This window comes from Colossoma macropomum, unplaced genomic scaffold, assembly GCF_904425465.1.
Source record: "Colossoma macropomum unplaced genomic scaffold, Colossoma_macropomum, whole genome shotgun sequence".
In the NCBI taxonomy this organism is placed as follows: domain Eukaryota; kingdom Metazoa; phylum Chordata; class Actinopteri; order Characiformes; family Serrasalmidae; genus Colossoma; species Colossoma macropomum.
In genome coordinates, this window is record NW_023494785.1 from 8403449 (window position 1) to 8430052 (window position 26604).

The window sequence follows — 26604 nt, forward strand, 5'->3', positions numbered from 1 at the left end:
GAACCAATTATCCATACAGTATTATTCAAAGTAAGCTGTGTTGGTTTTTTGGCATGTGTTCTGGAGTTTCAGTATCAAAGGTAGCATTACTGCTTTTAAATATACAAGAAAGTCTTTTGTGTAGTTTAATATGAGGAAATTTCTTGAGAGATTGATTTTTAGAAATGTTCACATATAAAACTTTGAAGTTTTAGGCCACTCTGAACTCCTTTGTAATATATTTTACTGATGCTGACTCACTAATGTTATCTTGCTGCCTCTAACTGTGCAGTGAGGAGGGAGATTGAGTCCCTGAACGAGCGCTTGGCTGGTGAGGGCCAGACTGTAGATGGAGGAGACCTTAGTAAAGGAGCCCTGAAGACTAAAGGTAAGAGACACACTTGTCATTAAGCATTGTTTTAGTGAAGATTATAGTCCTCTTAATGTATCCCTGTACACGCAGACATACACTAGATGTCCAGAAGTATTCAGACACCCTGGGCTGTGGAGCAGTAGAACTGTGTTCTCTGGGCTGATAGAGCCCCATCCAGTACCCTTTGAGATGAGTTGGAGGGGAAGAAGCTGTATCTGAGGAGGGTGGTGCACACTGTGGTGCTTCGGAAGCGTTTGCCTGAGGGAAGACGAAAGAACAGGGCATGGGTTGGGTGCGAGGCCTCCGAGATGATGGACTGAGCCCTTATCTCGCATCGGAATGCTTTTATGTCTTGAAGTTGTGGGAGGCCAGTGCTGTGACTGTAGAAGCAGTTTTGACAGTTCTTTGTAGAAGTCTGAGATCCTGGGCAGTCAGTTTGCCAAGCCACCATAATGCAACCAGTCAGAGCATTTTCTGTGACTGTTCAGCGGACAAAGCTGCCCATAACAGGTGCGTTCATCCCGAAGCTTTTAAGTCTCCTCAGGAAGAACAGCCGCCGCTGTTGATTATTCCTCACGACAACATACTAACATCTAGTGTAGAGGCTGTTACTGTAGGATAATCTCCATATTAGTACCCTTCATTTCAGAAGGAACGCTGGATGAACAGGTGTCTGCAAACTTTTGGACATATAGTGTGAGTTTTCTGGACAAGGATTAAGCCCAGTCCTCAGCTATATTTTTCTAGTGTTAGGCCCAATCCCATTTTACCCCTTGCCTCTACCACTTAGCCCTTACCACAGTGTGTGGCGTGTTCACACCTAGGGGTAGGGTGTCCTGATTTTTGTTGACATGGAGGGGTGGGGCGAAGTGTTAGGGCTACATGACCCTCCAAACAGAAGTTTTTCAGAGGCGGACTCCAAACAGAGTGTTATGAGAAAAAAAGAAAAAATGGCTGGATGGCTGCGCAAGTGACCAAAGAACCCCACAAATGTGTGAATTTTCTCTGTTAAAAAAAAAATTACTGTAACATTTGGAGTATCTTAGTTTAATGTCGTTTCAATGTATTGTGGTCCTTTTCTTCATAACAACCATAAAAATTTGCTAGTAGTGTGCTGATGTCCAGCTAGCAAAATTTCCCTTTACACCTTAAATAGTCCAGCAGTTCTGAGGCCTGAAGCGCCAGAATGTAACTGCTGCACCATTAAAGGTGGAACAGGGAAATTTGAACTAGAAGCTGGTGAATATCTCACTTCAGCTTCATATCACCAAAGAATTAGGGGTGGGTGATAATAAATAATTGTCTTATCCCCCCTCTTTGAAGGCATATGATGTCCTAAATGTAACTAAAGCCCAGCAGTGAGGAGCTGAACTTTACCCTCCTCTGCTATCACTGCAGACTGGCAGGGTCACCTACAGAGCAGCGCTAGTTCTGTTAATGAAGCAGTGTTCTTATTTAATCGAGGGTCCCATTTCATAGGGGAAGATTTCAACCACTACCCCATGTAACTCAGGTCCAAGGGGCAAAGTGACACTCGAAAACAAGGGGTAGGGGTGAAAATAAGAAATGGGATTGGGCCTTAATCTCTGTCCAGGAAACCAACCCATGGTGTATAATGAATGCCTGACATGCTAAACCTCTGTCTGATCATTTTTAGTTACTTTATCAAGTTTCTGATCATTCCTTTCTTGTTTATGCAGCCAGTCACAGTACGAGTCAGCTGTCCCAAAAACTGAAGACCACATACAAGGCTTCCACCAGCAAGGTACAAGTCCATCTGTTCGGATTACCATTGCTACACTGGGCTAACAAAGCTAATCTCTCTGTGTTTGCTTTAAACCGCTGCTTAAAGTCCTGCTCTGGCTGGCCGTCGGCCAGTCCATCTAGCAGATTAATTTAACACTTAGCCAGAAAACAAATCATATTTATTCACAATTGGATTAGTCAGAGATCATGAACCAGATCTTTAGCGTGGGTGTCAGTGTCTCTGCAAATCGTGCTCGACTGTTGCTGATTAGACTTGTTAAGCTGTTGCCTGCATTGTCTGTTTGGCAAGTAAAGTGTTTTCATGCACATCAGATGTAAAAACAGCTTTTGCAACAGTCTTGCTTTGTTTAAATGGAGCTGAAGTTTTGCACTTGTTCATATAACATTATAACTGGAGAGCAAAACGTCTGTAATCTTATACTGAGCTGTTGTAGGACAAATCTGTGTTACTTCATAACAGCAAAGAACTTATTTCCAGGTGGACAATTCAAGCAGTGCTGCATTTTGTACTAATCCTGAATGTTATTTAAACAAGAAAAAAACGGAAAGATATGTTAAGCTCATCTTCCCCGGATAACAACTTACTGGCTTTTTGTGGTTAATTTTGTGTTGTGTAATTGTAAATGTATACGAGCCACACATTTCATTGCTGTGTTTAATGAAGAAGGATTCGCTTTGTAAGAGTATACGCTGCACTAAGATTGGCCGGTATAAATATAGCAAGGTATACCGCTGTAGTCAAAAATCGTTGGAGTATTTCAAAATTGTGACGTCAAATTTCTATGTTTGAATGGCCAAATAAACACATTCAACCTCTTTATATTTTAGAGGGGCTCACTGATAGGTGGCGCTAACAGAAAGGGGCGAAATCAGAGCCAAGATAAACCTCAGAAAAACGAAGCATGATACAGCTCAGTAACAGCTAAGAGCTCCACTCACCACAAGACGTTCGATTTTGGCTCACTCTAACACCAGCTACTTGACTTTGCACTCTGAGATATCCTCTTCACAGGTATCATCAGTATTGGTTAGCAGGAACCAAGCCTGTGCTGGGGTGTGTGGCGCGTTTGGCCTGATAACTAAACTTTTGTTAGCTTAGTCAAAACACTACAGTCCCAAACACCACAGAGCAGGTTCAGTTTCAGCTTTCTGCCACTCCAACACCAGTCACTACACTTTTACTCCCTCAGACATTAGTTTTTATCATCTACACTTGTGTCAGCAGAGCACCTGTGTTGTGGTGTGTGGCACTGTTTGGGTCTATAGGCCGCTTGCTTAGTTAACGTTAAGTTAGCTGACCAGGCTACAGATCCATACACCACAGAACAGGTTTAACTTTGCCTTTCTGTCCCTTTAACGCCAGTTGCCTGACTTTACTTCCTTCAGATTTGAATCATTGTCATCTAAGTTTGTGTCGGTGCTTTAGTTAGCCAGTATTTCACATGCTTTGTGGTGAGCAGAGCTATTATCATGCTAGCAAACGCTGACCAGCTCCTCTCTTCTGGTTAGCAGCACTGCTTAAAATCTAGATAGATGGATTGACATTTATTGAATGATGGCTTGATAATTGTGCACTTTTGTTCACTTATTTGTTTACCATGTAAGCAAACTAAGCGTCTTGATTGTTTTTGTTTTTGACACAACGCAGGGTGAGATGCAATAGCATTAGCATTAGCTAAATAACTACCTTTATATCACCTTATAGCTCTATTAATAACCCTTTAAAAAGTAATAAGTGTGTAAATATCTCATCAACATGTCAAAATACCATGCTGGTTCACATTCTGGTGCATTTATTGGTCATGTAATAGTGCTTGATGACTTCCTCACCCAGAAAAGTAAAGAATTCACTGTATTGTCTTTGGATTTAGCTGTACTTTTGACATTACAGCTCCAAATGAAGCAATTCTTTAAGTTCTGTTTGTATTAACTGTAAATTGTACCATACATTGAGATGCTTTCAAGCACACTAGATGTGAGTTATCCACCTGGAAATATAGTCGGTCTTTATGTTCACAAAAATTCTGATTTTGGTTGATAGGAAGGGGATTGCTTTTAAAAGTTGAAGCTGTTTCCTAAACACAGATTAAGACCATTCTAAGACTAGATTGTGCTGACACTGACGACTCACACTTAAACATTTGTTGTCGAGGCTTAGGCTTAACCTGCTTTGGGTGATGAGTGGAGGACTGTAGGAACTTTGTGTCCTGCCTCGGGTTCCAGTGGATTGAAATTGCTCTTTTCTCTTGCTCTCACCGATTTTAGCGTTCAAATTCTTTCCACGGCAAAGTAGGTGGACCTCGCAACTTCAGTGTGGGGAACTGGGAGTTGTGGGGTGGAGATTCATGGGTAACTTCTGTAACTCCTCCTCCTCCTCTGTGTGCCAGAATGCATGAACTATCCTAAAGCCAGGGGGAATCTGTGCTTATCGGACTCTTTTCATTCTCTCTTTAATTTCATTCTGAAATTTAATTCACGCAACCGTGCAATATTCATTTTATATATTATGTATATACCACATCAGGTTCTAAAGGGCATCTTAAATATTGAGTTTTAACTGCTCACAGTAAGAAAGGATGCTTGTTGGGTGCCTCTGTAAGAGAGTCTGTGGATATTAGATCCTCCAACAACAAAAGAATAAAAAATAAATAACTTTATTTTGTATAAATGGAGCATTATGATGATGAATTTGGAAATATAGTGTTGTTCCTTTATTTTGTGTTTTACTCGAGTGAAACATCATGTTCAAGAAACATCATAGCACATCTGTAATGATTTATATGTTAATCAGACATAACTATCCATAAAAAGGAACAAGTTTGAAGGAAACAGTCAAAAAAAGCTTCTGAAGTGGATTTTCAGTAGTAAACCATTCTGAACTTTTGGTGTTGCCTTAAAAGTTACAAGGAGACATTAGTAACGAATTATTCATAGGTCATGTAGAAACGTAGGAGTACTACAGAAAATCTAAACATAAATTCTGCAGATGAAAGATTTCATGTGTCGTCATAAAAAGTGCCCCCTCCACTGAGTAACCAATCGTGGGAATATTAACAAGACACAGTGTGATATTTTCTTAGCTTCATGTTCATGTCCAGTTAAAATTCCCACCAAGGTCAGGAATACTGAAAGCAGTTCAGCTCGTCATGGTTTAGACCCTAATGGCTCATACTTCTGCAGTGCATAACAAAGAACTCTCTGGAGCACAGTTTTGAAAATTGCTATGGTTGAATGAATTAAATAGAAAATTTGTCTTGATTTTGTATTTATGACAGTCCAAAACGTGACCTGCCAGGCCCTTGGCAAGCTGGTGTGGAGTAACACTTTAAGACTAATTCAGGGTTATATTAAAGGGCCAATATCATGGAAAACTTTATATACTTTTATATACTTTTTTTTAAATGGAAGACTTTGTTGTAGTACAAAATACTGATAAAGTTCCAAAATATACTGTTCACCGTCCACACAGTCAGTAGATGAAAATAAAGCTTCAGAAACAGCCAGTGATGAATTCAGTATTTTTGTGATGTCACAAAAACCAATGCCTTTGCATATATCCAACTATTCAGCCTACAGCTGTTTAGCCCCACCCATTCACATTGAAGCTATAAGGAGTGTTTCAGCCCAGACTGCTGTTTAATTAGACAAATTACAGGGCAATTAAGAACAGAGCTCATTTTCATACATACATTTTAAAGAACAGCCTGCTTAATTCTAAGAGATAAAGGTTGGTAAATGATCATGTGAAATTAATTATGAGTGTTTTTAGTAAAAACAAAATAAACAAACAAATTCACAAGTGGACCTTGGGGGAGGATGGGGGTAGGGGGAGGAAGTAAAGTACAAGAAAGCAATGTGGCCCCTTTAATACCAGAAAACCTCTGCAGTAGGATTGTTTAACTCTGGTCTGGCCTGAGGTACTTTTGTTAATACCTTAAAGCTTATATAAGCGTAAATGATGCACATGTCAGACAGGTAAGGCCAGCTCCAGTCTTGGAGTAGTTTACTGGAGTTCCTGAAGGAATCGGTTTTCTCTCTTTGTTCAGTACCTATTTTTAAATCAAAAGGCTTTTATTTCCCACCCATACATAGAGTCTGATTCCCCCTGCTGGATAGTTCTGTGTTGTGGTGTCCCTCTTACAGAAAAAGGACATTTTCAATGACATGTGATTTGCAAAAATATGATTTTCTGATGCAAAATGAAAATCATCTGGTGTTTCCTTTGCCTCTGGATCAGTCCCTGTTGAAACTGCTGCCTCTATTTCAACAGTACATTTACTTTAAGTTTAACAGTGCTATTAGTGTTTTCATGAAGGCTGTAATGCTGATTGCTATGAGTGCTTAATGTGCTATTTTTGACAAAATCATGCCTCATCAGTCACATGCAGGTCATTATGAGCATGATGAGCTCTAACAGCCCTGCAGCGTTGATTAGCGTTATTTTTAATAAAACTCCCACTGCGAGTTCTTCTGGTCCAGATTTCGCTTAGTCTGTGCATTAACTCTATGGAAAAAAGACTTTTCTCCCAGACCTGGTGTTGATGTGGGGTCTGAGAATGAACCTGTGTCTGTGTAACAGTTTCCACAAGGACCAAAAAGAGGTGCTGAAAGACTGGGATCTATTTGATGTCATTGATGCTCCATTCCTTTAAGCAGCTTTTACTAGAGAGCAGAAAACTGTAGACATGTCGAGACATGTAGATTTGCTTTTTTGTTGCATTAATGACTTCACCTGGTTTGAGCATGCTCAGCTCTTTAAGGGGGAAATCCACCAACTTTTTAAAATCGCTGCATAATTAAATATGTAAGTCATTTAGAGTTGTTTGACATGAAATGCGCTGTTCTAGAGAAGCTTACTCAGTTAGGATTGTTCACAGTGGTGTTGATAGGAACCAGACATCTGAAGAGTTTAAAGCCCCTGCACAACTGTTTTTTAAAATCTGTGAAAGAACTATTTCACCAGACAAGTTTCTATATTTCAGCTGCCATCTACCCCACCCCCCAAAAAAAACATTACAATTTTCTTTTTTCTCTGTCGCCTTTTACTCTTCAGCGGGTTGACTGGCAGCCTTTGCGTCGAGCATAACTTCCTGGATGGAGGTTTGAATTTCCCCATTTCACCTTGGATGGTACAGCAGATAACTGTTGCACTATTTAAGGTGGAACTGGAAAATTTGAATAAGAAGCTGGCGAATTAGAAGCTGACATCAGCTTCCTGTTACTAGTATAACTGAACTGCAAAACCTTCAATTATCTGGCTAACAAACAGAAATCTAAATTGTGCCCACCCGTCCAGGAGGTTATGCTCGATGCAAAGGCTGCCAGTCAACCCTTCAGCCTCACATCGTTAACTGTAAATTTGCAACTTCAAAATGATATGTATACAGGCTGGATGAACATTATACTGGCATGCTGTCCCCCCCTTTTGGGGTGCAGGTGCCCTCCAGACAACGGGAGAAAGGCTGTTAGGGGTCTCGGTCAATGACTGAATCTGTGCCATGATTAAACAGAGACTAATCAAATTCTCTGGTTAAGTTAAATCATATTTTTAAGAACAAATTTTGAGCACTGTCATCCATTCGTTTCCTATATATTGATCACTTTTACATGAATTTATCCAGATAATTAGATTAGCCACTTTTTTACTCACAGTGTGGATTCCGCCATTGACCAAGACTCGGATGTTAGCTAACGTTAGCTGGCTAGCTTTTATCTGGCTGGTTAACCAGGTCTAACAGGCTTTAAATACACACGGCGGGAGCTAAACATGGGAAAGTCAATGACTGTTGTCAAATTTACCCAATTTGTTTCCTCAGTTTTACCATTGTTAATGTTAACTGGTAATTTTGGATAGCAAATGAAATGGATATATTTGTATTGTAGACATGGCAACCCCTGGTTCCTATCATCACCACTGTGAAGAAATCAGAGTCAGTAAGTTTCTCAAATCACTCTGAATGGCTTTGTTTACATCCCAGTCATTGAATTATGCAGAAATTTTGAAGAATTGATGGGATTCTCCTTAACCAGTCACATTAACTTGGAGAGTGGCTGGGCTAGATTACTATATTATTTTACTATCTTTATTGTATCAAATCCTCAAAATGACTAATTTTAATCCTACTTTTTGACTTCAAACAGATGCTTAACTCTGTACAGAAAGGAATCAAACTGCTAATAGATATGGATTTAAAAGCCCATTTGACATGTGGATGTGTTGTCTTGTCAGTGTAGCTGAGCACTTCTTTCGTATTTAGCATTGCTCAGTGTAATTTTTGTAGTAATATCTTGACGTCTTGGCTAATTTCTGAAGCATTACATTTGAAAAAACTTTTACTAGCAGCTCTGATAGTCTATAGTACAACAATAGTTGTATAATCACTACCAGGTAAAGAGCATTTTCTACCATAGTGAAATGAGAGATTGCTGTGTGCATTGCTCCATTCACTGCTATATGAAGTGAGCGTAGCTATGCTGACCTAGTGTAGCTAGGCTGCATATCGGCTTGCCTGCTTACCTCTTGCAGCCCCGTGATTGCTTTGAAGTCAGTTTTCTCATAGTTGAAACATGTTTTGTGGGTGACCACCAACACAAGTTCTGACTCAATACTTCTTTTGCTGTTGTTATTTTTTCCTCAGTGGAGGCACATTGTAATGACTTCGATTGTTACAAAGATCATTTTTGCCCTACTTTCTCCAGATTTGCCAAACATCTGCCAACGTTTGCTTTTGTTTTTAGAAGTGCTTATGAAAAAGGTTGGGGTTGCATAACAAACAGAAAAAGATTTGTAGAACTTTGTTCCTGTACCCAGAGACAAAAATATGAACAATTCAGTTGGTATAAAAATATATATATATACCCCAACATACTCTTCACTGTATTCACAATGGTTTTTATTTTTATGTTTATTTATTTATTATTGTTTTTTTTCTCTTTGTAAAAGGCCTGGGCGATAGGTTGAGGTAATTGGATATTGGCAATGATTGACAACCTCATAACTATGCTTCAGGGTACAGTTGGGAAAAAGACATACTGTCTGAGGGAAATTCCGCACAGCAGTGGTTCAGATCACATGAAAATTATGAAAATAAATTTTCCCACGTCCATCTATACCTGAATTCCAGAGAGCATATGTTATTTATGAGGTTTTTCTCATCATTGTAGTGGATGCTCTTTGGAATTCAGCTAAAGATAGCTGTGGGAAACAAAGATCTATTTTATTTTCATACTTATATATTTATATAGCTGGTATTAAACTGTCACTGTTCCCTCAAGGGTCTGTCTTCAGTATGTCTTCAGGGAACATAATTGTATGTCTTTCTTCACAAGGGGGAGCTGTTATCATGATTCACTTTTGTGTACATCATTTAAAGAGAAGAAACAGCCATGTACCCACACCAGCAGGAGCTCATGAATGCACTTGTTTGTAGACACAGGTTTCAAAATGAGATGTAAAACCGTTTATTACCACACAATTTAGATTTATTAGTTATTGTATTATATGAGATTTTCATTAAATCAGCTAATGCTGAAAAAAAAAACAAAAAAACATATAAGCTTATGAAGAAATGTGGAGCATACAGCGCATTTTTGCATAGGACTTGAGGGAGGACGATTATCACTAATTGTGATTTTATGCTAATTATTTTTTAGAATCACCCAGGCCTACTTTGTACAGCCTCTCTGTGAAATTTGTGTTCTGTATTTCACATAAAACATGTTTGTTTTACTAAATATAATTATTTACAAGCTGCGCTCCATTTTGAGAGTTTTGTAGCTCAGACTGAGACTTTTTTTTATTATTGTTTTCATGCGCAGGGATTTTATTTGTGTTCTGTTTTGCCTCATGTCTGCGTACTTGGCTTTATTACATTCCTGAAGTATTGATCACAATCAGAGGCCACACTTACCTTCCATAGGCCCTGATACAGTGCAAGAGCTAGTGTGACTGTAAATACTCTCAAAGCAACCACCTGCAGTGTGTGAATACGCTGCCTTAGTAAGACCACACGTAGTGCGTGTTGAAAGAGTATGAATTTGCCAGTGGTGTTTGGTTTGCTGAGGCAGCCCCCTGGCTTCTGCGCTGCTTCTTTAGCTTCTCAGCTAAGTGTGTATCTGTGTTTGTGTTTGTGTGTGTGTGTGGGTTCTCACCCTTCTTGTAACCATCTTAGATCGTGTCCAGTTTCAAAGCCACCACATCACGGGCAGTATGCCAGCTGGTGAAGGAGTATGTGGGACACAGGGACGGGATATGGGACCTGAGTGTGACCAGGACACAGCCACTGGTCCTGGGCACAGCCTCGGCAGGTACAGACTCCCACATGCAGCAAATTTGTGTTGTTCTGTGAAAAGAGGACAAATTGCATCCTGCAACTTTTCAGAATTTAGTTTTTTCCGCATTGTACCTGATTTAAGTACCCATTGGTCCACCAGAAACAACTGTTTTTCTATCTCGAGCACATATTCTTGAAATAGTATACATTTTTAACTCGAATAGATGGTGTTACGTGTCAACACTGTTAGACATTTGCTCATTTGCCTAAATATTTTCCTAAAATTCTGCAAAGATAAAATCTACACCTTTTTAGACATCACGTGTCCCTAATGCAAATTTAAAAGCAAATGATTTGTGGACAACAAGAACTTATTTGATAGAAAATTCAAGTAAGATGATACTGTTTTTGCATGTCAAAAGACTCAGTTTTATGTTAAATGAAAAATGTAATTGGGAATTTTATCAAAGAAAAGTTATATTAAAATTGTCTTTTAACCGCACTTTTACCACGTATTAACATACACATGAAGTTTTAAGATGTTAAGACAAAGATAACAGGGCTGATAAGGCTTAGAAAAGGTGACAGAAGATTAACAACAATTAACCGAAGTCTTTATTTCAGCTGTCTCTGAAAATATGGCACAATTAGCTGCTGAAGAGAAGCAAAGGCTTTCACTTGAATAGTTCACCAGTACCTCGTGAACCTTTGATTGCTTTTGTGGTTCATCAGGTACTGGATTACTTAAATGCAAGAAATGAGAAGGTGAGGAGAACAGCAAGCTAAAAGCTAAAGTTAGCAAGATGGCCTCCTGCATATCTAGATATCTTAACCCTGTTTGATTGTATTCAGTTGTCCAACTGAATTGTGTCTTTGATAAAGAAAAACAAAATTGGGTTTGATGACTGACTACATTGATTGCCTTTATTAGTCTATAGATCAGTGGCTATGCCAGCAGTCAGGGTTGGTTGGCACCACATGGATTCCCAGTGGCTGTGATTATCATGATCATGATCATGTGGGTATTGTAGTGAGAGAACATTGATGCATTCTTTTAAGCTGATGAGGCTGAAGGGTACAATACTACACTAAAAATAATACAACAACAAATAATATATTAAACTCTAGTGTTAGGGGCTCCCGAGTGGCGCAACCGCCTAAGCGTTGGCCCTATCATCAGGAGATCACGAGTTCGATCCCTGGTGATGCTACAGCCATCCGTAGCTGGGAGTCCAAGAGAGCACAATTGGCCTCGCTCTCTCTGGGTGGGTAGGATGGCCCCTCCTTCTCCCCCCATCACTTAACGCGATGCTAGTCAGCGCAGGCGTCTGTTAGCTGACATAACAGATCTAGCGGTTGGCGCTTTCCTCTGAGCGCGTTCGGCTGTCCAGTGACATTGCGTGAGCGGCAGTTCAGAAAGAAGCGGTGGTTGGTCTCACAGGTCTCGGAGGAAGCCTGTGTTAGCCTTCACCCTCCTAGCGTTGATAGTACTGCGTGATTGGGGGAGTCCTAACTAGCGGGTGGAATTGGAGACGACTAAATTGGGGAGATAAAACTCTAGTTTTAGGTCAGAATTCCAGTTTAACATTTCAGCACAGTTGTATGTATTGATTTAGGCATGCAGTTTACACAGTGCTATTTGGTGGGATATAAGCTTCAATTACTTGTTAGTTGCATTAGCCTTGTAGCTCCACAACTAAAGCAAACTTCAGACACTAAACTTGTCTTGGCTGAACGACCAAATTTGTGGAAAGCAGAAAATTGTGTACATTGAAACAGTCGCTTTAACCATATCATCTATTCTCTGTTAATGTCACTGGTGCTCTGTTCTAGACCCGTCAGGATCCGATCTTATAATCCAAATGTATTGTAAGGCTAAATGACTTCTTATGCAGCTCCTTGGGGGCATCATTTTTATTCATTGCTTTTACATCTCCCCATATTGACTTACATTGACCAACCGCTGGGTTAGTCCCCTGGAACAACTTGTGTGTCTTGCTCAAGGACCCAATAGAAAGCCATTTACAGATATTAAACCCCTGACCTCTTGAGATACACAGTGCTCCACTTCAACATTTATGACAGAGCGTAAAGCACCTAATAGAGCAAATTAAAGCTAATTGGCCACTGTGCTGTGCCTGTGTGTTGCTTTTTTTCCAGATCACTGTGCCATGCTGTGGAGTATTGAAACAGGGAAGTGCCTGCTGAAGTACGCTGGTCATGCTGGATCAGGTAAGCCATGTTTGGTGTGGTTTGTCGGTTCTGTAAGAAGACCTGGGCCCATATTCAGTAAGCTCAGAGTACTGATCTAGGATCTGTTTCTGTCAGTATGGTCATCATGAATAAGGAAGAAATCTGATCCTAGATCAGCACTCCTACTCTGAGAAGCTTTATGAAATGGACCCTGTTTCATACTAAAAGTAAGCTGCGTCCTGCCTATGTAGAAATCTTACATTTATTTGTATGCTTTTATGAAGCATCAAAAGCTATTTGGCTGCTAATGGCGCCCCCTTGTGGAAAAATTGTAGCTTATGAAATGTGAGGTCTAAAACAAGTCATGATTGCCAGAATGGCTTTTTCTAATCGTCTTTGCTGTCAGGAATAAACATGAATTAATATGTGGATTTTTATTTTCATTGAGGGCCTTCAAAAGTGGATAAATACAAATTGTATTCCTTAAAAAGCCCTTTATGATGATGCAGGTTTGTTGTAACACTAGCCATTACTGCTTCATTCAGTTTACTATACAGTCTATGCATTTTACATATAATGCTGAAGGTGAGAATAGTCATCACATTTTAAGTATTTTTACAGCCTAACAGTTCAGGATAGAGTCGTTTTTGAGCTGTGCGTGTGTGTTTGAATTAAATTTGATTTGAAAATTGTACAGCAGCCCTGCAGAAACTTTTTTTCCAATCTAGCCATTTCTTTTGTGATAAATTATTTGATAGTATTGCATCCCAAACTTTGGCACTATTAAATGTGTGCAAAATTAATCAGCAGAGTTGCCGACCATGTCAGGTCAGGATTGTTGACATCACAGCAGTGTTATCAAATCGCCCACGTCTGCTGTGCTATGATGTTGCTCTGTTTGCATTCTGTAGTTTTGCTGATGAGAACTAGCTGCATTATATGTTTTAAACTGTATTCTGACATCATGTATCATGAAATGTATAATGTTCACATAAGTTTGAAGTGACGAATGTTTAAAACTTTTACATTTGAGTGACTTTTTTTGTTTGTTTGTTTGTTTGTTTTTGCAGTCAACTCAATCAAGTTTCATCCCACAGAGCAGATGGCTCTTACAGGTTTGCCTGTCTGTGTGACTAGAATGATTCCTGCTGATACTGTGCCTTTCACATGCATTTTATATTGGGATTGAGTGTGAATGTGTTCAGGCAACATTTTTCAATGCTTTTTCCATAATGTTCATTGATTTTACCTCTCTCTCTCTCTCTTTCTTTCTCTCTCTCTTTCTTCTCTCTCTCTTCTTTCTCTCTCTCTCTCTCTCTCTCTCTCTCTCTCTCTCTCTCTCTCTCTTTCTCTCTTCTCTCTTCTTCTCTCTCTCTCTCTCTCTCCTCTCTCTCTCTCTCTCTGTCTGTCTGTTCAGTGGTTTTGATGCTATAATAAATGACAACACTCGTTTGTTTGTTTGTGTTTGTTTGTTTGTTTATTTACATGTTTTTACGATATTCAGACTTTATCATCTGTCTTTGTGTGCGTGTGTGTTCTGACAGCGTCTGGCGACCAGACGGCTCACATCTGGCGGTACATGGTGCAGCTGCCTCTTCCTCAGCCACCGGCCGACATCAGCGTAAGTGTTTAAACCACACCCACTCTCTCTTCCCTTTCTCCCCTTCTCCCTCTTTCTCACTTTCTCTTTCTCTCCATATCTCTCTCTCTCTCTCTCTCTCTCTCTCTCTATCTCTATCTCTCTCTCTCTCTCTTTCCTTTTCCCTCTCTCTCTCTCTCTCATTCTTCCTTGCTCTGTTGCTCTTTCTCACCTCTCTCTCTAGCTGTCTCTCTCCTTTCTTTTCTCTCTCTAACACTCTTTCTCTCACTTTGTGTCTCTCTCTCTCCTCATACATCACTGCTGTCAGAACAAAATCTACATTTTTGTCGTTTTTCAGTTTTTGGAAAATTTGAAAATGCCTGTTGCCCTTTACACTGTGTGTAGATTTCATGATAAATAGACCAACAGAAACGGCCCAAAATGACTTGGAAAGAAGTTTGGTTCCATTGACTTACATTAAAAGTAAAGTATTGTTTTTTCCTTCTCCTGTAAAATTACCATTTCGGAGATACGAGGTTTTGTTCTGACAACAGTGATATGTTCAGTCAGTGTTCAGGGACCTTATCTTTCCACTGTCCTCTGACGTTCTCTCAGTTCATCCATCATTAATGATGTCATGTAAAAGAACTCTTTTTCTCGAGACCTGTTTTACTTTCATTCACTTCCCGTCACATTCTCAACCCCTCTTTAATCTCATTTATGAGTAAATATGTGTCAGGTCATCAAATGACACATTAGGAGTCCTGTGTGAGCAAAGGTGAAATGAGGTTATAAGATGAATTGTAGTTTACTGGTCTCCCTCCCTCAGGCCTCGCTGGACGATGATGTGGATTTCTCCGATAAAGACGAGGCAGATGGAGAAGCCGATGGGCCGAACGAATGCCCCACCGTGCGTGTAGCCAGCACTACCCTGAGGAGCCACCAGGGGGTTGTGATCGCTGCTGACTGGCTGGTTGGAGGGAAGCAGGTGGTGACTGCATCGTGGGACAGAGCTGCTAACCTGTATGACGTGGAGACTTCTGAACTCGTGCACACACTCACAGGTTAGAGAAGATTTGCTGCTTAATGAAGTTTTTATTGAGGTTCATTTTATTAGTTGTGTCTTCTGTCATATGTTGATCTTTTTAATGAGCTTTTTCGTATTTGACTTTGTGACTTGTGTGTGTCTGTGTGTGCAGGTCATGATCAGGAACTGACCCACTGCTGCACCCATCCCACCCAGCGGCTGGTGGTCACCTCATCCCGAGACACCACCTTCAGGCTCTGGGACTTCAGAGATCCCTCCATCCACTCTGTCAATGTCTTCCAGGGCCACACTGAGTGAGTACCCTGTCCTCCAAAACACCACAGAGCATCTGTATAATAGGAGTCTCAAAGTACTGTAGCTGGCTACCTAATGTATACTGCATAAAACAGCTCAGGCTGGTGCACTGATAAAAGCAGAAATGGAGTGCTAGATGTAAGAGGAACCATTCAAAGGAAAATCTGATGCAGCATGAATGTTGCACACTAATCAGGCATGGCTGAACATACACACACACACACACACACACACAAGCTAGCTATTAGAATAATAGCTAACTTGTGTGTGTGTGTGTGTGTTTGTAAGTGTAATATATATATATATATATATATATATATATATATATATATATATATATAATTATGTGTGTCTGTGTGTGTATATATAATAATGTATGTGTGTGTGTATGTATATATATCTATATATATATATCTATATATATATATCTATATATATATATATATATATATTAGTAATGGTCTATATGTAGATCAATTTATCACACACACACATTTCATAAGCTACACTCAAAAAGTGGGTGTCGTATGAGAGCTGTAACTGTCTTCTTTCCAGTCAAATAGATGGGTAATGTGATTTTAAACCCTTATAATAAAAGAAGCTGAACTCACAATTTTTATAAAATAATACAAAGAGCGTCTAAGATTTTTGGCTTTCAGCAGTAAATTGTAAGCATATAGCAATATGTGTATGATCATAAAACACATGTTCTGTTAATTTTTGGGAGAAGCTTTTACAAAAAATAAATAAATAAATAAAATAAAAATTTACATTCATTTCATGCAGTTACTGAATAATTTGTCTTACGGTTTGGTCGTGTAAATTCAGATGGACAAACCAAAATATACCCTGGAAAATAAGAGGTTAAGGCTTTTCGCATATTGTCTCACAAGCCAGGCTTCTGCTTGTCTTCTGAGAGTCTCATGCATATCATAATTTGCCATCGCCAAGAACCACTTACTGTGACAGAAAGAGCCTTTTGACTGACATGCAAAATAACCTACCACAGCCGTTGTTTTTGCAGGCGATTTTGTTCAAAACAAAGTGTGATAATGTCTCATGGTTTTGCCCAGACATTCTTTGGCTAAACTGGAAGTCATTAAACTTGTCATTTTAGCTTGGCTAATTGACTAAATTGTGAAATATCACTTGCTTTACATACCAAATGTCTAAGCTATGCCAAAACAGGGTCAACAAGTATCAGTTTCCCTTTACCATCTTTCATTGATCTGTGTGATGTGAGGTAGATCACCCTACTTTTGTATTTGTTGTCATTTTTTTCACCTCATTTCAAGTGAAATGATCTCGTGCAGAGCTTGTGGTGTCTTCAGTCAGGAGTGCTGTCGTCATTTAGCGGCTCATTTTGCTGCCCTGGGACCACCACAGTCTTGCAGATTCATGCTTTTTTTGCCCTCACACACCTGATTCAGCTCACAAAGGATTTGGTTATTAGTTAATAAGCTGAATCAGATGTGTTGGAGCAGGGAGAATGGTATTAGAGCTGCAGCGATTAGGTGGTGACGTCTATCAAGAAAAAATGTCTCTGGTGTTTTGTTTTTGATGTAATGTGTACTACAAATGCTGAATGTACCATGTGGTTCTTGTGATATATATGTGCAGTCATTCTAACTGTTTGCAGTGCATTACATGAAAACATTGGGGGTCAGTTTGGCTTCTGTTGCGTCGTTACTCCATGAAAGTTGCCTGTTGCATAGACAGAACTTTGAATGGAGGCAACAGCAAAAGGAAACGTCTGAAGAAGGGCATCGGTGTTGGAAATTAGCACCCGACACCCATGATGTTGGGTGATTTTGTGTAGTGGCAGGTGAATTTGCTTAACCTGCCAGCCACAGGGTAAATAAAAATACCATATACAAACTTATAATGCAGTTGTGACAGAGTTATTTGTGGCTTTCCACAATGCAGATTGAATCTCAATTGCGTTGTTTCACTCAGACACTTTAATGTGGAGCATCTCAGGCATGAAACGCTTACTAGCGACCAGCATTTGAAAAGAATCACCTCAGGTCAAGTAGCCTAGGCTACAAACAAAAAACAATGTGGCGTTACATCGCAGGTGTTAAGAGGTCTGCACCAAAAACCTCCCAGGAGGAGACACAGGCTGAAAAGGCGAAGGACAGAAGATGTTTTTTTTAATGAGAAGTGGAGAAAAATTGACAATGGAGCGTGCTGTGATTGGTTAGTTCATGAGGAGAAAAGCCAGACAGTGTTCTGTTCAGTATGTCTTCAGCACGCTTTGGATGCCAGTAAGAGGACTAATAGTTTCATTGGTGGGACTAAAAACCTGAAATTGGAAGCCGTAAATGACCTCGAATAAAAATGCCACATCCAGGTAAAACAGTACAGGGAAAATCAGCCCCAGTAGGATACAGCTGCCTTGAAGGCACTTGTCAGCCTGAAGACCCCCCAGTTGGAGAAGATCAGAATACTGTTTAGGAATGTCCATGCAGTCACGAAAAAAAGGAAGTCTGTTTCAAGATTATACACCGATCAGGCATAACATTATGACCTCCTCCTTGTTTCTACACTCATTGTCCATTTTATCAGCTCCACTTACTATATAGGTGCACTTTGTAGTTCTACAGTTACAGACTGTAGTCCATCTGTTTCTCTGCATACTTTGTTAGCCCCCTTTTACCCTGTCCTTCAGTGGTCAGGACCCCCATGGACCCTCACAGAGCAGGTTCTGTTTGGGTGGTGGATCGTTCTCAGCACTGCAGTAACACTGACGTGGTGGTGGTGTGTTAGTGTGTGTTGTGCTGGTCTGAGTGGATCAGACACGACACAACAGCATCCTGTGGGTACGTCTAATAGAGTGGACAGTGAGTGGACACTGTTTAAAAACTCAAAGTGCACCTATATAGTAAGTGGAGCAGATAAAATGGACAGTGAGCGTAGAAACAAGGAGGTGGTCATAATGTTATGCCTGATCGGTGTACATGGTAATGCAAGTACATCGTAATTTTTTTCAAGTCTTATTTACTTATGTTAGATTAAATGTTGAAATAATGTCAGAGCTGTCATGTAATATTAGCTCAGCAATGTAAAGTCCGTGTGCGAGAGAGAGAGAGTGAGAGAGAGAGAGAGAGAGAGAGAGAGAGAGAGAGAGAGAGAGAGAGAGAGTGAGAGAGTGAGAGAGTGAGTGAGAGAGAGTGAGTGAGTGAGTGAGTGAGTGAGTTTTCTCCTTAAGAGTTTAATAGAGTTGAATTTACCTTATGAAACAAAAAAAGCTTATTTACTTAAATAATCATGCTTAAATATTGTGGATCTTGTATTATTTTTAACCTACAGTTATGCATTGCCAATAAAATATTGAGTGGCTGGTAGATTTTGCACTCTACCACCCGCAGTAGCAGGTGGACAAAAAAGTTGATAACTAATTTCAGCATTATTGGACATCATAGTTAATTGATTGTTGAAGTTATTGTGAGTCACATACTGATAATAAATGTGAGGGTCAGTTTGGGACCACAGCTTCTGGTCTCTGTAACTGTTGGCTATGAGCTATTTTCTGAAGAGTTATCAGATATTCAGTAATCTGTAAACAAAACAAATTTCCAGGGTGTTTGTTTCCACACACTAGATGGGAATAATTGAGACTGGTGTTATTCAGTACATAAGCACATTCTAGTAGACTAATATGGCTGACATTCCTGTTTATGTGCTGTTATTTTAGCAGTAATGTGAGCAGCAGTGTAGATAATGGCCCAAAGTATTCAGACATCCATTCTATTCACTGTATTTTGCTATTTCAGTCACATAGTTGCTAATGGGTGTGGAAAATCAAGCATACAGCCTTGAAATCTGGAATGGGTCTTACTGAAAAGCTCTGTGACTTTCAACGTGCCAGTCATAGGCTGCCAGTGAGTTAGTTCGTCCAACCCTTTGTCAGTGCTGCTATATATTGTTGCGATGCACCAAAATGAAAATGCTTAGCTGAAACTGAACACCAGTAACCAAAGCTGATTAAAAAATGTGCATAAAATAAAATTAATATTATTATTCTAGTATGCAGGCCAGTGTATGTGCCACGGAATCCAGCATCCTCACAGCAGAGAACAGTTGGTCACTCAAGGCAGTGAATTCCATTATTTTTTGTTTTGCACTTCGGCTCGGTTTTTTTGAGTTTTTAGTCATTTCAAAAACTGTGGCTACAGATGACGTTGTTGTTGTTCTCACAGGGACTTTGCTTTCTGATATCAAGCAGAATGTCATTTTTAAGGTGTATCAAACCTGTAGTGGAGAAGTTCTTGGAGGAGCTCTTCACCTCTCTTAGTACTTGAATAGTGATCACAAATCTCTTGTGTGATGTCCTTTACAAAAGTCAGAAAATAGTTCCCCATGGCCGGATTAATGGTTTTCACCATTAATCACCTTTATAATTATTTCTTGAGTCTTAAATTTGTTTAGATGTTTATTTAGATGGTATAGTTGTAATTTTTTTATTCTTTTTTGTTTTTGAGCATTTCTTCTTTTTCACAGGAACGTTTTCCTTCCGTTCCCACCCTTTCAGAGATACACTATTTTGTTATGAAACCTATGATTTATATTTTCCTTTTCCTCTAGTAAACTACAGAAAGAACGTTTTGCACACATCACTAAGGCTAAAATACATTTTTCACTTTGAATTTAAATTTACTTTAAAAAATTATTAAGGTGAAAATTAAACACTGTTTGAGCTGTAAATTAAACAGTGTAATTGTCACCTGTTCACTTCAAGAAAAACATTTGCAAATGAATACATTTAAACCTGACAAAGCATACATGGATCCTTTACCCAGAGCTGTAACAGAGAGACTGTACAACCTTTAGAGTGAGAATCACTTTTTATTTGTCTTGAATGCTGGTGAGCTGAGGGTAGAAGTGGCCGTATTAAGGTGGAGTTTTTGCTGTTGCTGTTTCATTGTCCCTGGAATATGGTGCAGTGGTGCATTAAGTTCCATGCCTTTCATTTTTATTAATTCTGTGACGTTAAATAAACACAGTGTTTTGTCAGAAAAGAGATGTCTGTCTGAGAATTGCCAGTCAGTGTAGTGAATATGTGTTTTCTTTTTCTCAAAAGATGAAACTTTAGTAATGCAGTTTGTAAGAAGCCATAAGCTAAAAAGGGCTGTCTGGTGTCAAAATGTCTCTTGACATCATTTTGTTTCATCGACAGATGAAAAGCCGTAAACCTTTTGCAGGTTGGGTGTGGACTGTGCCTGTTGTGAGATGGTTGTGATTTAAATGTGCACTCAGCCGAGTTTTCCTTTTATATTAAATATTATCTGCTGGAGTATTAAATTACACCGTTTTCCTATATGTATTTTGTTAAATGACATGAAGTCGTAATTACAAAACTCTGCAAAGGGCTTTTAATTTGAAATGACAGATACCTGAAGTGGAAACATGTGGCGACAACCAACCCAGTCTGCCTGTGTCTATGTGCCCCAGGCGAGGGAGAGCGATATAAAAAAGAAGGAGAGAAGAGAGGAAGGTAGATCAAACTAACTGACGTTAAGTTAGAAAGATTTTACAGTTTAAAAGAAAATTTGCAATCTGATTATTCTCTGTTGATTTTTACAGTTGTTGTTGTTCTTATTATTAGATCATGAAATAAACTACTAAGCTTTAAAATTAGCTATTTTAATAAACACACAGTGTGAGTTTTATTTCAGGATGGATTTATTACAAAATCAGATTACGTTCATTTTTCGATATCCATTCCATCGTATCCATACCCATTGATACTGATATACCATCTGTGTTGCGTTTAGATTGTATGGACTTTTCGACTTAGAGCAAACAGGAGAGAAGATGAAGAGAGAAACTACCCACTCCATTTGTCTCTGCTTTGATGAATCAGTCGTTTAGACGGTCTTTTGAGGCTGTCAAGGACGGATCAGAGTGCTTTAGCATTCACACTGCAACTGCAAAGTGATCAGGACTGGCTTGCTCCTGTTTTGCCTAAGTTTATTTGCAACGTCTTTACTAAGTTATTAGTTAACACTAGTTAGTTTTAACTATGATTACAGCTGTAAGTCATAGTACACAGCATTTAGTCAGGTCGTGGTTTTGGTTTTATTTGTGATATCCATGAAGTTTCTGTTGGTTTATGCAACACTTATTCCTGCTTAGAGGGAGGTGTAAATTATTAGTAACTACCAAAAAAAAAAAAAAAAGTTTGTGTGGTGTTTTAATTTAGTAATGCACAAACCTAAACTTATTAAACACTTATTTAGTAGTTAGCCTACACTGGAACCTACGTATAGCTGGGGCAACTGGTCCCTGATCACGATGCATTAACAAAACGCATTGGACCCTTTTCTTAGTGCTGTCCACTTGTGGTCAGATCTGGTGTTCAGAAGTTTGCCATCACTGTATGCTATATGCTGTATGCTGCTACTCTACAATTTCTAAATTTATTCATCTAATAAGTGTAAATCTGTAAAAAAAAAGAAAAATGAGAGCTGTAGTTTATTCTAAAATGACTGAGAAAAGGCCGTAAAACATTAAGAATAAAGTTATAAAAATAAAATTACCCTCCAGAACGCCTTGTATTTGAAAAGTGATCAAATCTCAGGTAGAAAACTTATCAAGAAAGTGCTCTAAAAGAATAGTTAGTCTATAAATTATTATTTATTGGTGTACCCAAAAAAAAGCTTTCCTACTAGCTTGCAGTATCCCAATCTATGTTGCATATTTAATAAGTTATTGATGAATAAAATAACAGCAATTATTAATATAATTCAAGTATATGTATAATATAAATAAGTGATATAAGTGATTTCAACCTTTTGAACACCAGTGTATGTTAATGCCAAGACCTTCTGTCACTGTTCAAACCTCTTGTAAACAGTCCCAGTTTTCACCACCAGATGGCAGTGTAGCTTTTAACATCATAGTAAACAACAAAATCTTAATCCTAAACACACTCTGGCATGTCTAGCGAACATCCACATTAATTCCCTGCGAACTGAAGAGCACCAGCAAAACCTTCCATTTGCCTGCTATGTATAATTTAGTGGCACCGCTCAGTTTGATAGCAGAAAACTGCTCAATTATCAGCGCTGCCTCTGTAATCCCTTGTGCAGGGTAATTTGGCCCTTCACAGCCAGTAAAAACTCCCATTTTGAGCTCCTTTATGTGAAAATTCACGGCCTGTCTGCCCCCCTGGTTGGAAGTTTTGAGCGGCGCGTGCTCGTTAAGGTCCAGGGCCGAGGGGCCGCCCGAGTCTTTGATCGGCCCGGATTACACGCCGCTCGTTACGTGGAAGCTCGACATGCATAATTCCGTCAGATCCCACAGTAATGCTCGCCAATAGACAATCAGAGTAATGAGATTAGCCGCCTTGCCACAGGGCGTTTCCCACTGTCACAGCGCTCATAGCTGAGTCAATTACTCTCTCTCTCCCTCTCTCTTTCCCTCTCTCTCTCTCTCTCTCTCTCTCTCTCTCTCTTTCTCTTTCTCTTTCTCTTTCTCTCTCTCTCTCTCTCTCTCTCTCTTTCTGTCTCTCTCTCTGTCTATATATATATATATATATCTGTGTCTCTCTCTCGCTCTCTCTCACTTTCATGTCCTTACAGTCTGTATATGGAAACTAAAGTGGAAAAACAGGCTGTTGTAAATTTGTTTTTGTGATGTTTTGTCATGTACAGCTCACACTGAAATTAGGAGTGTTTCAGCCTGGACTGACAGACAAACTGACAGACAGACTGTTTTTTGAATGAGGCTCATTACAGGACAGCCAGTCGAAACAGATCATTTACATATATGGACCATTGTACTGAATTAGGTCAAGCTTCTGTCCAAAAAAGAGATATTTATAAAGATTGTGTTATGATGTACAGCCCCGTTTCAAAAAAGTTGGGACGCTGTGCAAATTGTAAATAAAAACAGAATGCAGTGTTGAGCAAATCATTAAAACCCTATATTTAATTAAAAATAGTACAAAGACAACACATATTGAAACAGAGACATTGTATTGTTTTTGAAGTAGCCTGCTAAGTTCTTCTAATTGACAGAGACTGATACAGTTTAGAATATTCCAGTGACTAACGTTAGTAATGTAACATGATGAGCTTCAGTGATATTTATAAGAGTAACATTTGTTAAATCACTTGAAGTCGTTAACTCACTCTAGATAAGATGCCACTCTGAAAATGTAAACAAATTCGTCATTGATTTTTTTTTTTTACTATTGACATTATAGAGAATACTGGTCTAATATGGTCTTGTTTTTTAGTATGTTTTAACCTTTTTGCTGCACAAGCTGTGTTTGTTTGTTTGTTTGTTTGTTTGTTATAGGAGGTCCTGTGAGCATTAAAATGATTCAGCATAGAACAAAACACACGTATCACACATATATAAGATATATCTTCAGAAATATGGCTGTAATGTCACCTTTATTAAACTGCACACAATGATAAGTTCAGGGAGCAACATAATGCTTTAATGCACATGCATAAATATGCATTTACAGTGTATGGAATTGTACTGAATTGATTGTGTGTACATAATTTTATTTGACTTTTCTGGTCAGTGTTACAGCTGGACCCCCAGTCTGTTACACTTAACCCTGCCTATGGGGTAACTTTTGAACTTGCAAGGACTTGGACTCAATTGTTCTGTAACAGCAGGTGCTCAAATGTTTACAGTTTCATTTCTAGCAGAAATGTGGAAGGTTGTGCTCTGATCTCACTCACCTGTGGCTCATCAGAACGTAGCTGCTTCAGGGTTTTCTAACATCACTCAGTGAAACTGTATGCAGTGTATTAGCTGCATTATTTCACACATACCAATTGCTATGTATTATTATTATTATTATTATTATTATTCAGTAATAATCTAAACTAAACTATTTGGACATTTGTGCCATACTACATTAAGTTCATTGTGTTGGGAAACAAAATGTCAAACCACGTGACTTTTATTTTAGACAGGCCATTCAAAGATGGGCATTTTCTTATTGGCACAGTCTTCATTCGGAAGTCAGTTGGTGTGTTTTAGATTGAGACGTTTCTTTCACCCAAAATGTCTTCGTACACTTCTGACTTCATGATCTTGTCGATGAACACAAGCTCACTGACACCATTGTAAGAAAACAGCTGTGTGTGAGCTGTACTGTGTGCTGTGGTGGGTGTGGGGTGGTCAGCAGGCTCTGGGTTTGGTGTGGTCGGCTCAGTGACGTCAGTGCCGTCCACACAGGCTTGATGAGACGAGGCTCATTATTTCGGGCTGAAAATTCACTGATGCAGTCAAATGCTCCCTCAAGACCATCTATCAGTCTCTCTCCAACAGTCTCTCTCTGTGTCTGTGTGTCTGTCGCTCTCTCTCTTTCTCTCTCTGTCTGTCTCTGTGTCTCTACATCAGTCTCTCTGTCTGTCTCTCTGTCTCTACATCAGTCTCTCTCTCTGTCTCTGTCTCTACATCAGTCTCTCTGTCTCTTTGTGTCTCTACATTAGTCTCTCAGTCTATCAGTCTCTTTCTTTGTCTCTCAGTCTCTCTCAGTTGCTTTCTTTTTCTGTCTTTACCTCAGTCTCTATAAGCCTGTCTGTCAATCTCTTTCTCTGTTTCAGTCTTAATCTCTATCACACCATGAGTCTCTCAGTCTCTCTGTCAGTTTCTTAGTCAGTCTCTGTCTGTATGTCTCTCTCTGTCTCTACATCAGTCTCTCAGTCTCTGCGTCAGTCTCTCTGTCTATCTCTTGCTGTGTCTCTGTCTCCATCAGTCACTCTTACAGTCTCTCTGTCAGTCTCTTAGTCTCTGTCTCTCTAACAGTCTCTCTGTCATTCTCTCTACCTGTTTCTCTATCACTCTCAGTCTCTCTATCAGTCTCTCAGTCTCTCTGTTGCTCCTTTAGTCTTTCAGTCTGTGTCTCGATCAGCCTTCCAGTTTGTCTGTCAGTCTCCATCACTCTCTTAGTGTACTTATCTGTCACTGTCAGTCTCTCTCTGTCTGTCAGTCTTGCTATCAGTCTTTCTGTGGTTCCATCAGTCTCTGTCTCTGACTTAGTCTCTCACTCAGTCTCAGGCTTTTTATCAGTTTCTCAGTAAGTCTGTCTATAATTTCTCTGTCAATTCTCTGTTGCCCCATCAGTCTCTCTCTCTCTCTCTTTGTATCGGTCTCTCTCTCAGTCTCTCTGCCACTGTCAGTTTCTCAGTTTCTCTCAGTCTCTCTCAGTCTGTCTTTCTCTCTGTCTCTCTCTGCCTCTCTGTCTCTCTGTCATTCAGTCTCTTATTCAGTCTGTCTGTTTTACTCTCTCTCTATCAGTCTTTCTATATCACTGTCTCTCCCCACTCACACACCCCCCACACTATGATCTGTACACATTTGTACCTGTGATTTGAGTTATTTTTGCCTCTTACAGTCAGACTGCAGACTGAAAACATTAATGAAGATCCATTAAAAACTCATCTAATGTTTTTTAGCTTCTGCCTCAGACTAATGAAGTGCAGCGAGCCTCACTTCTTTCGATTATTGTTTGGCCCAGATGACTCTTTAGATATGATATTCCAAGCAGGGCATGTGGTTTGCTTTTGAGACATGTTGCCATGGTAATGTATTAATTAGCCACAGCCTGCAGTGGAGTGTCAGTTCAGAGCGACTGATGGAGTCAAGCTTTGGGTCACAGAATTTATTTGCAGAACGGGAAAGGGTGTGTGGGTGTATGTGCACACAGTAGAGCACAGAAAGGTGTCTGTTTTTTTGTGTTTGTGTGTGAATGCATAAAAAAGTGAAAACAATCAAACATTTTAGGGTAAAAATCAGAAAAATAAAAAACTTAAAATAACCTGGTTTCATAACTGTGCACACCCCTAAAATCATACTCTGTTGAAGCAGCTTTTGATTTTATTACAGCACTTTTTTGAGCAGCTTTGTACATCTTGACTTGGCTATATTTTCACACTCTTCCACAGCAGCTTTCTAGATCTGTCAAATTGTGAAGGCATCTCTTGTGCACTGCCCTCTTCAGGTCACTCCTCAGATTTGCAGCTGAATTCAGGTCTGTGCTCTGGCTGGGCCATTCCAAAACATTGTTCTTCTTTTGGCGAATCTACTCCTTTTTTGATTTTGATGTCTGCTTTAGGCCGTTGTT

The 26604-nt window shown here is 39.4% G+C and overlaps 1 protein-coding gene across 1 annotated transcript in view; it reads left to right on the forward strand.

Moving 5' to 3' along the window:
- Positions 1-26604, forward strand: part of wdr37 (WD repeat domain 37) — a 57516-nt gene that overhangs the window by 11937 nt on the left and 18975 nt on the right. Inside the window, 8 exon segments of the mRNA XM_036582337.1 lie at positions 272-367; positions 2053-2117; positions 10291-10426; positions 12553-12624; positions 13656-13700; positions 14130-14206; positions 14994-15228; positions 15364-15505. Of these exon segments, the coding sequence (XP_036438230.1) occupies positions 272-367; positions 2053-2117; positions 10291-10426; positions 12553-12624; positions 13656-13700; positions 14130-14206; positions 14994-15228; positions 15364-15505 (868 nt within the window).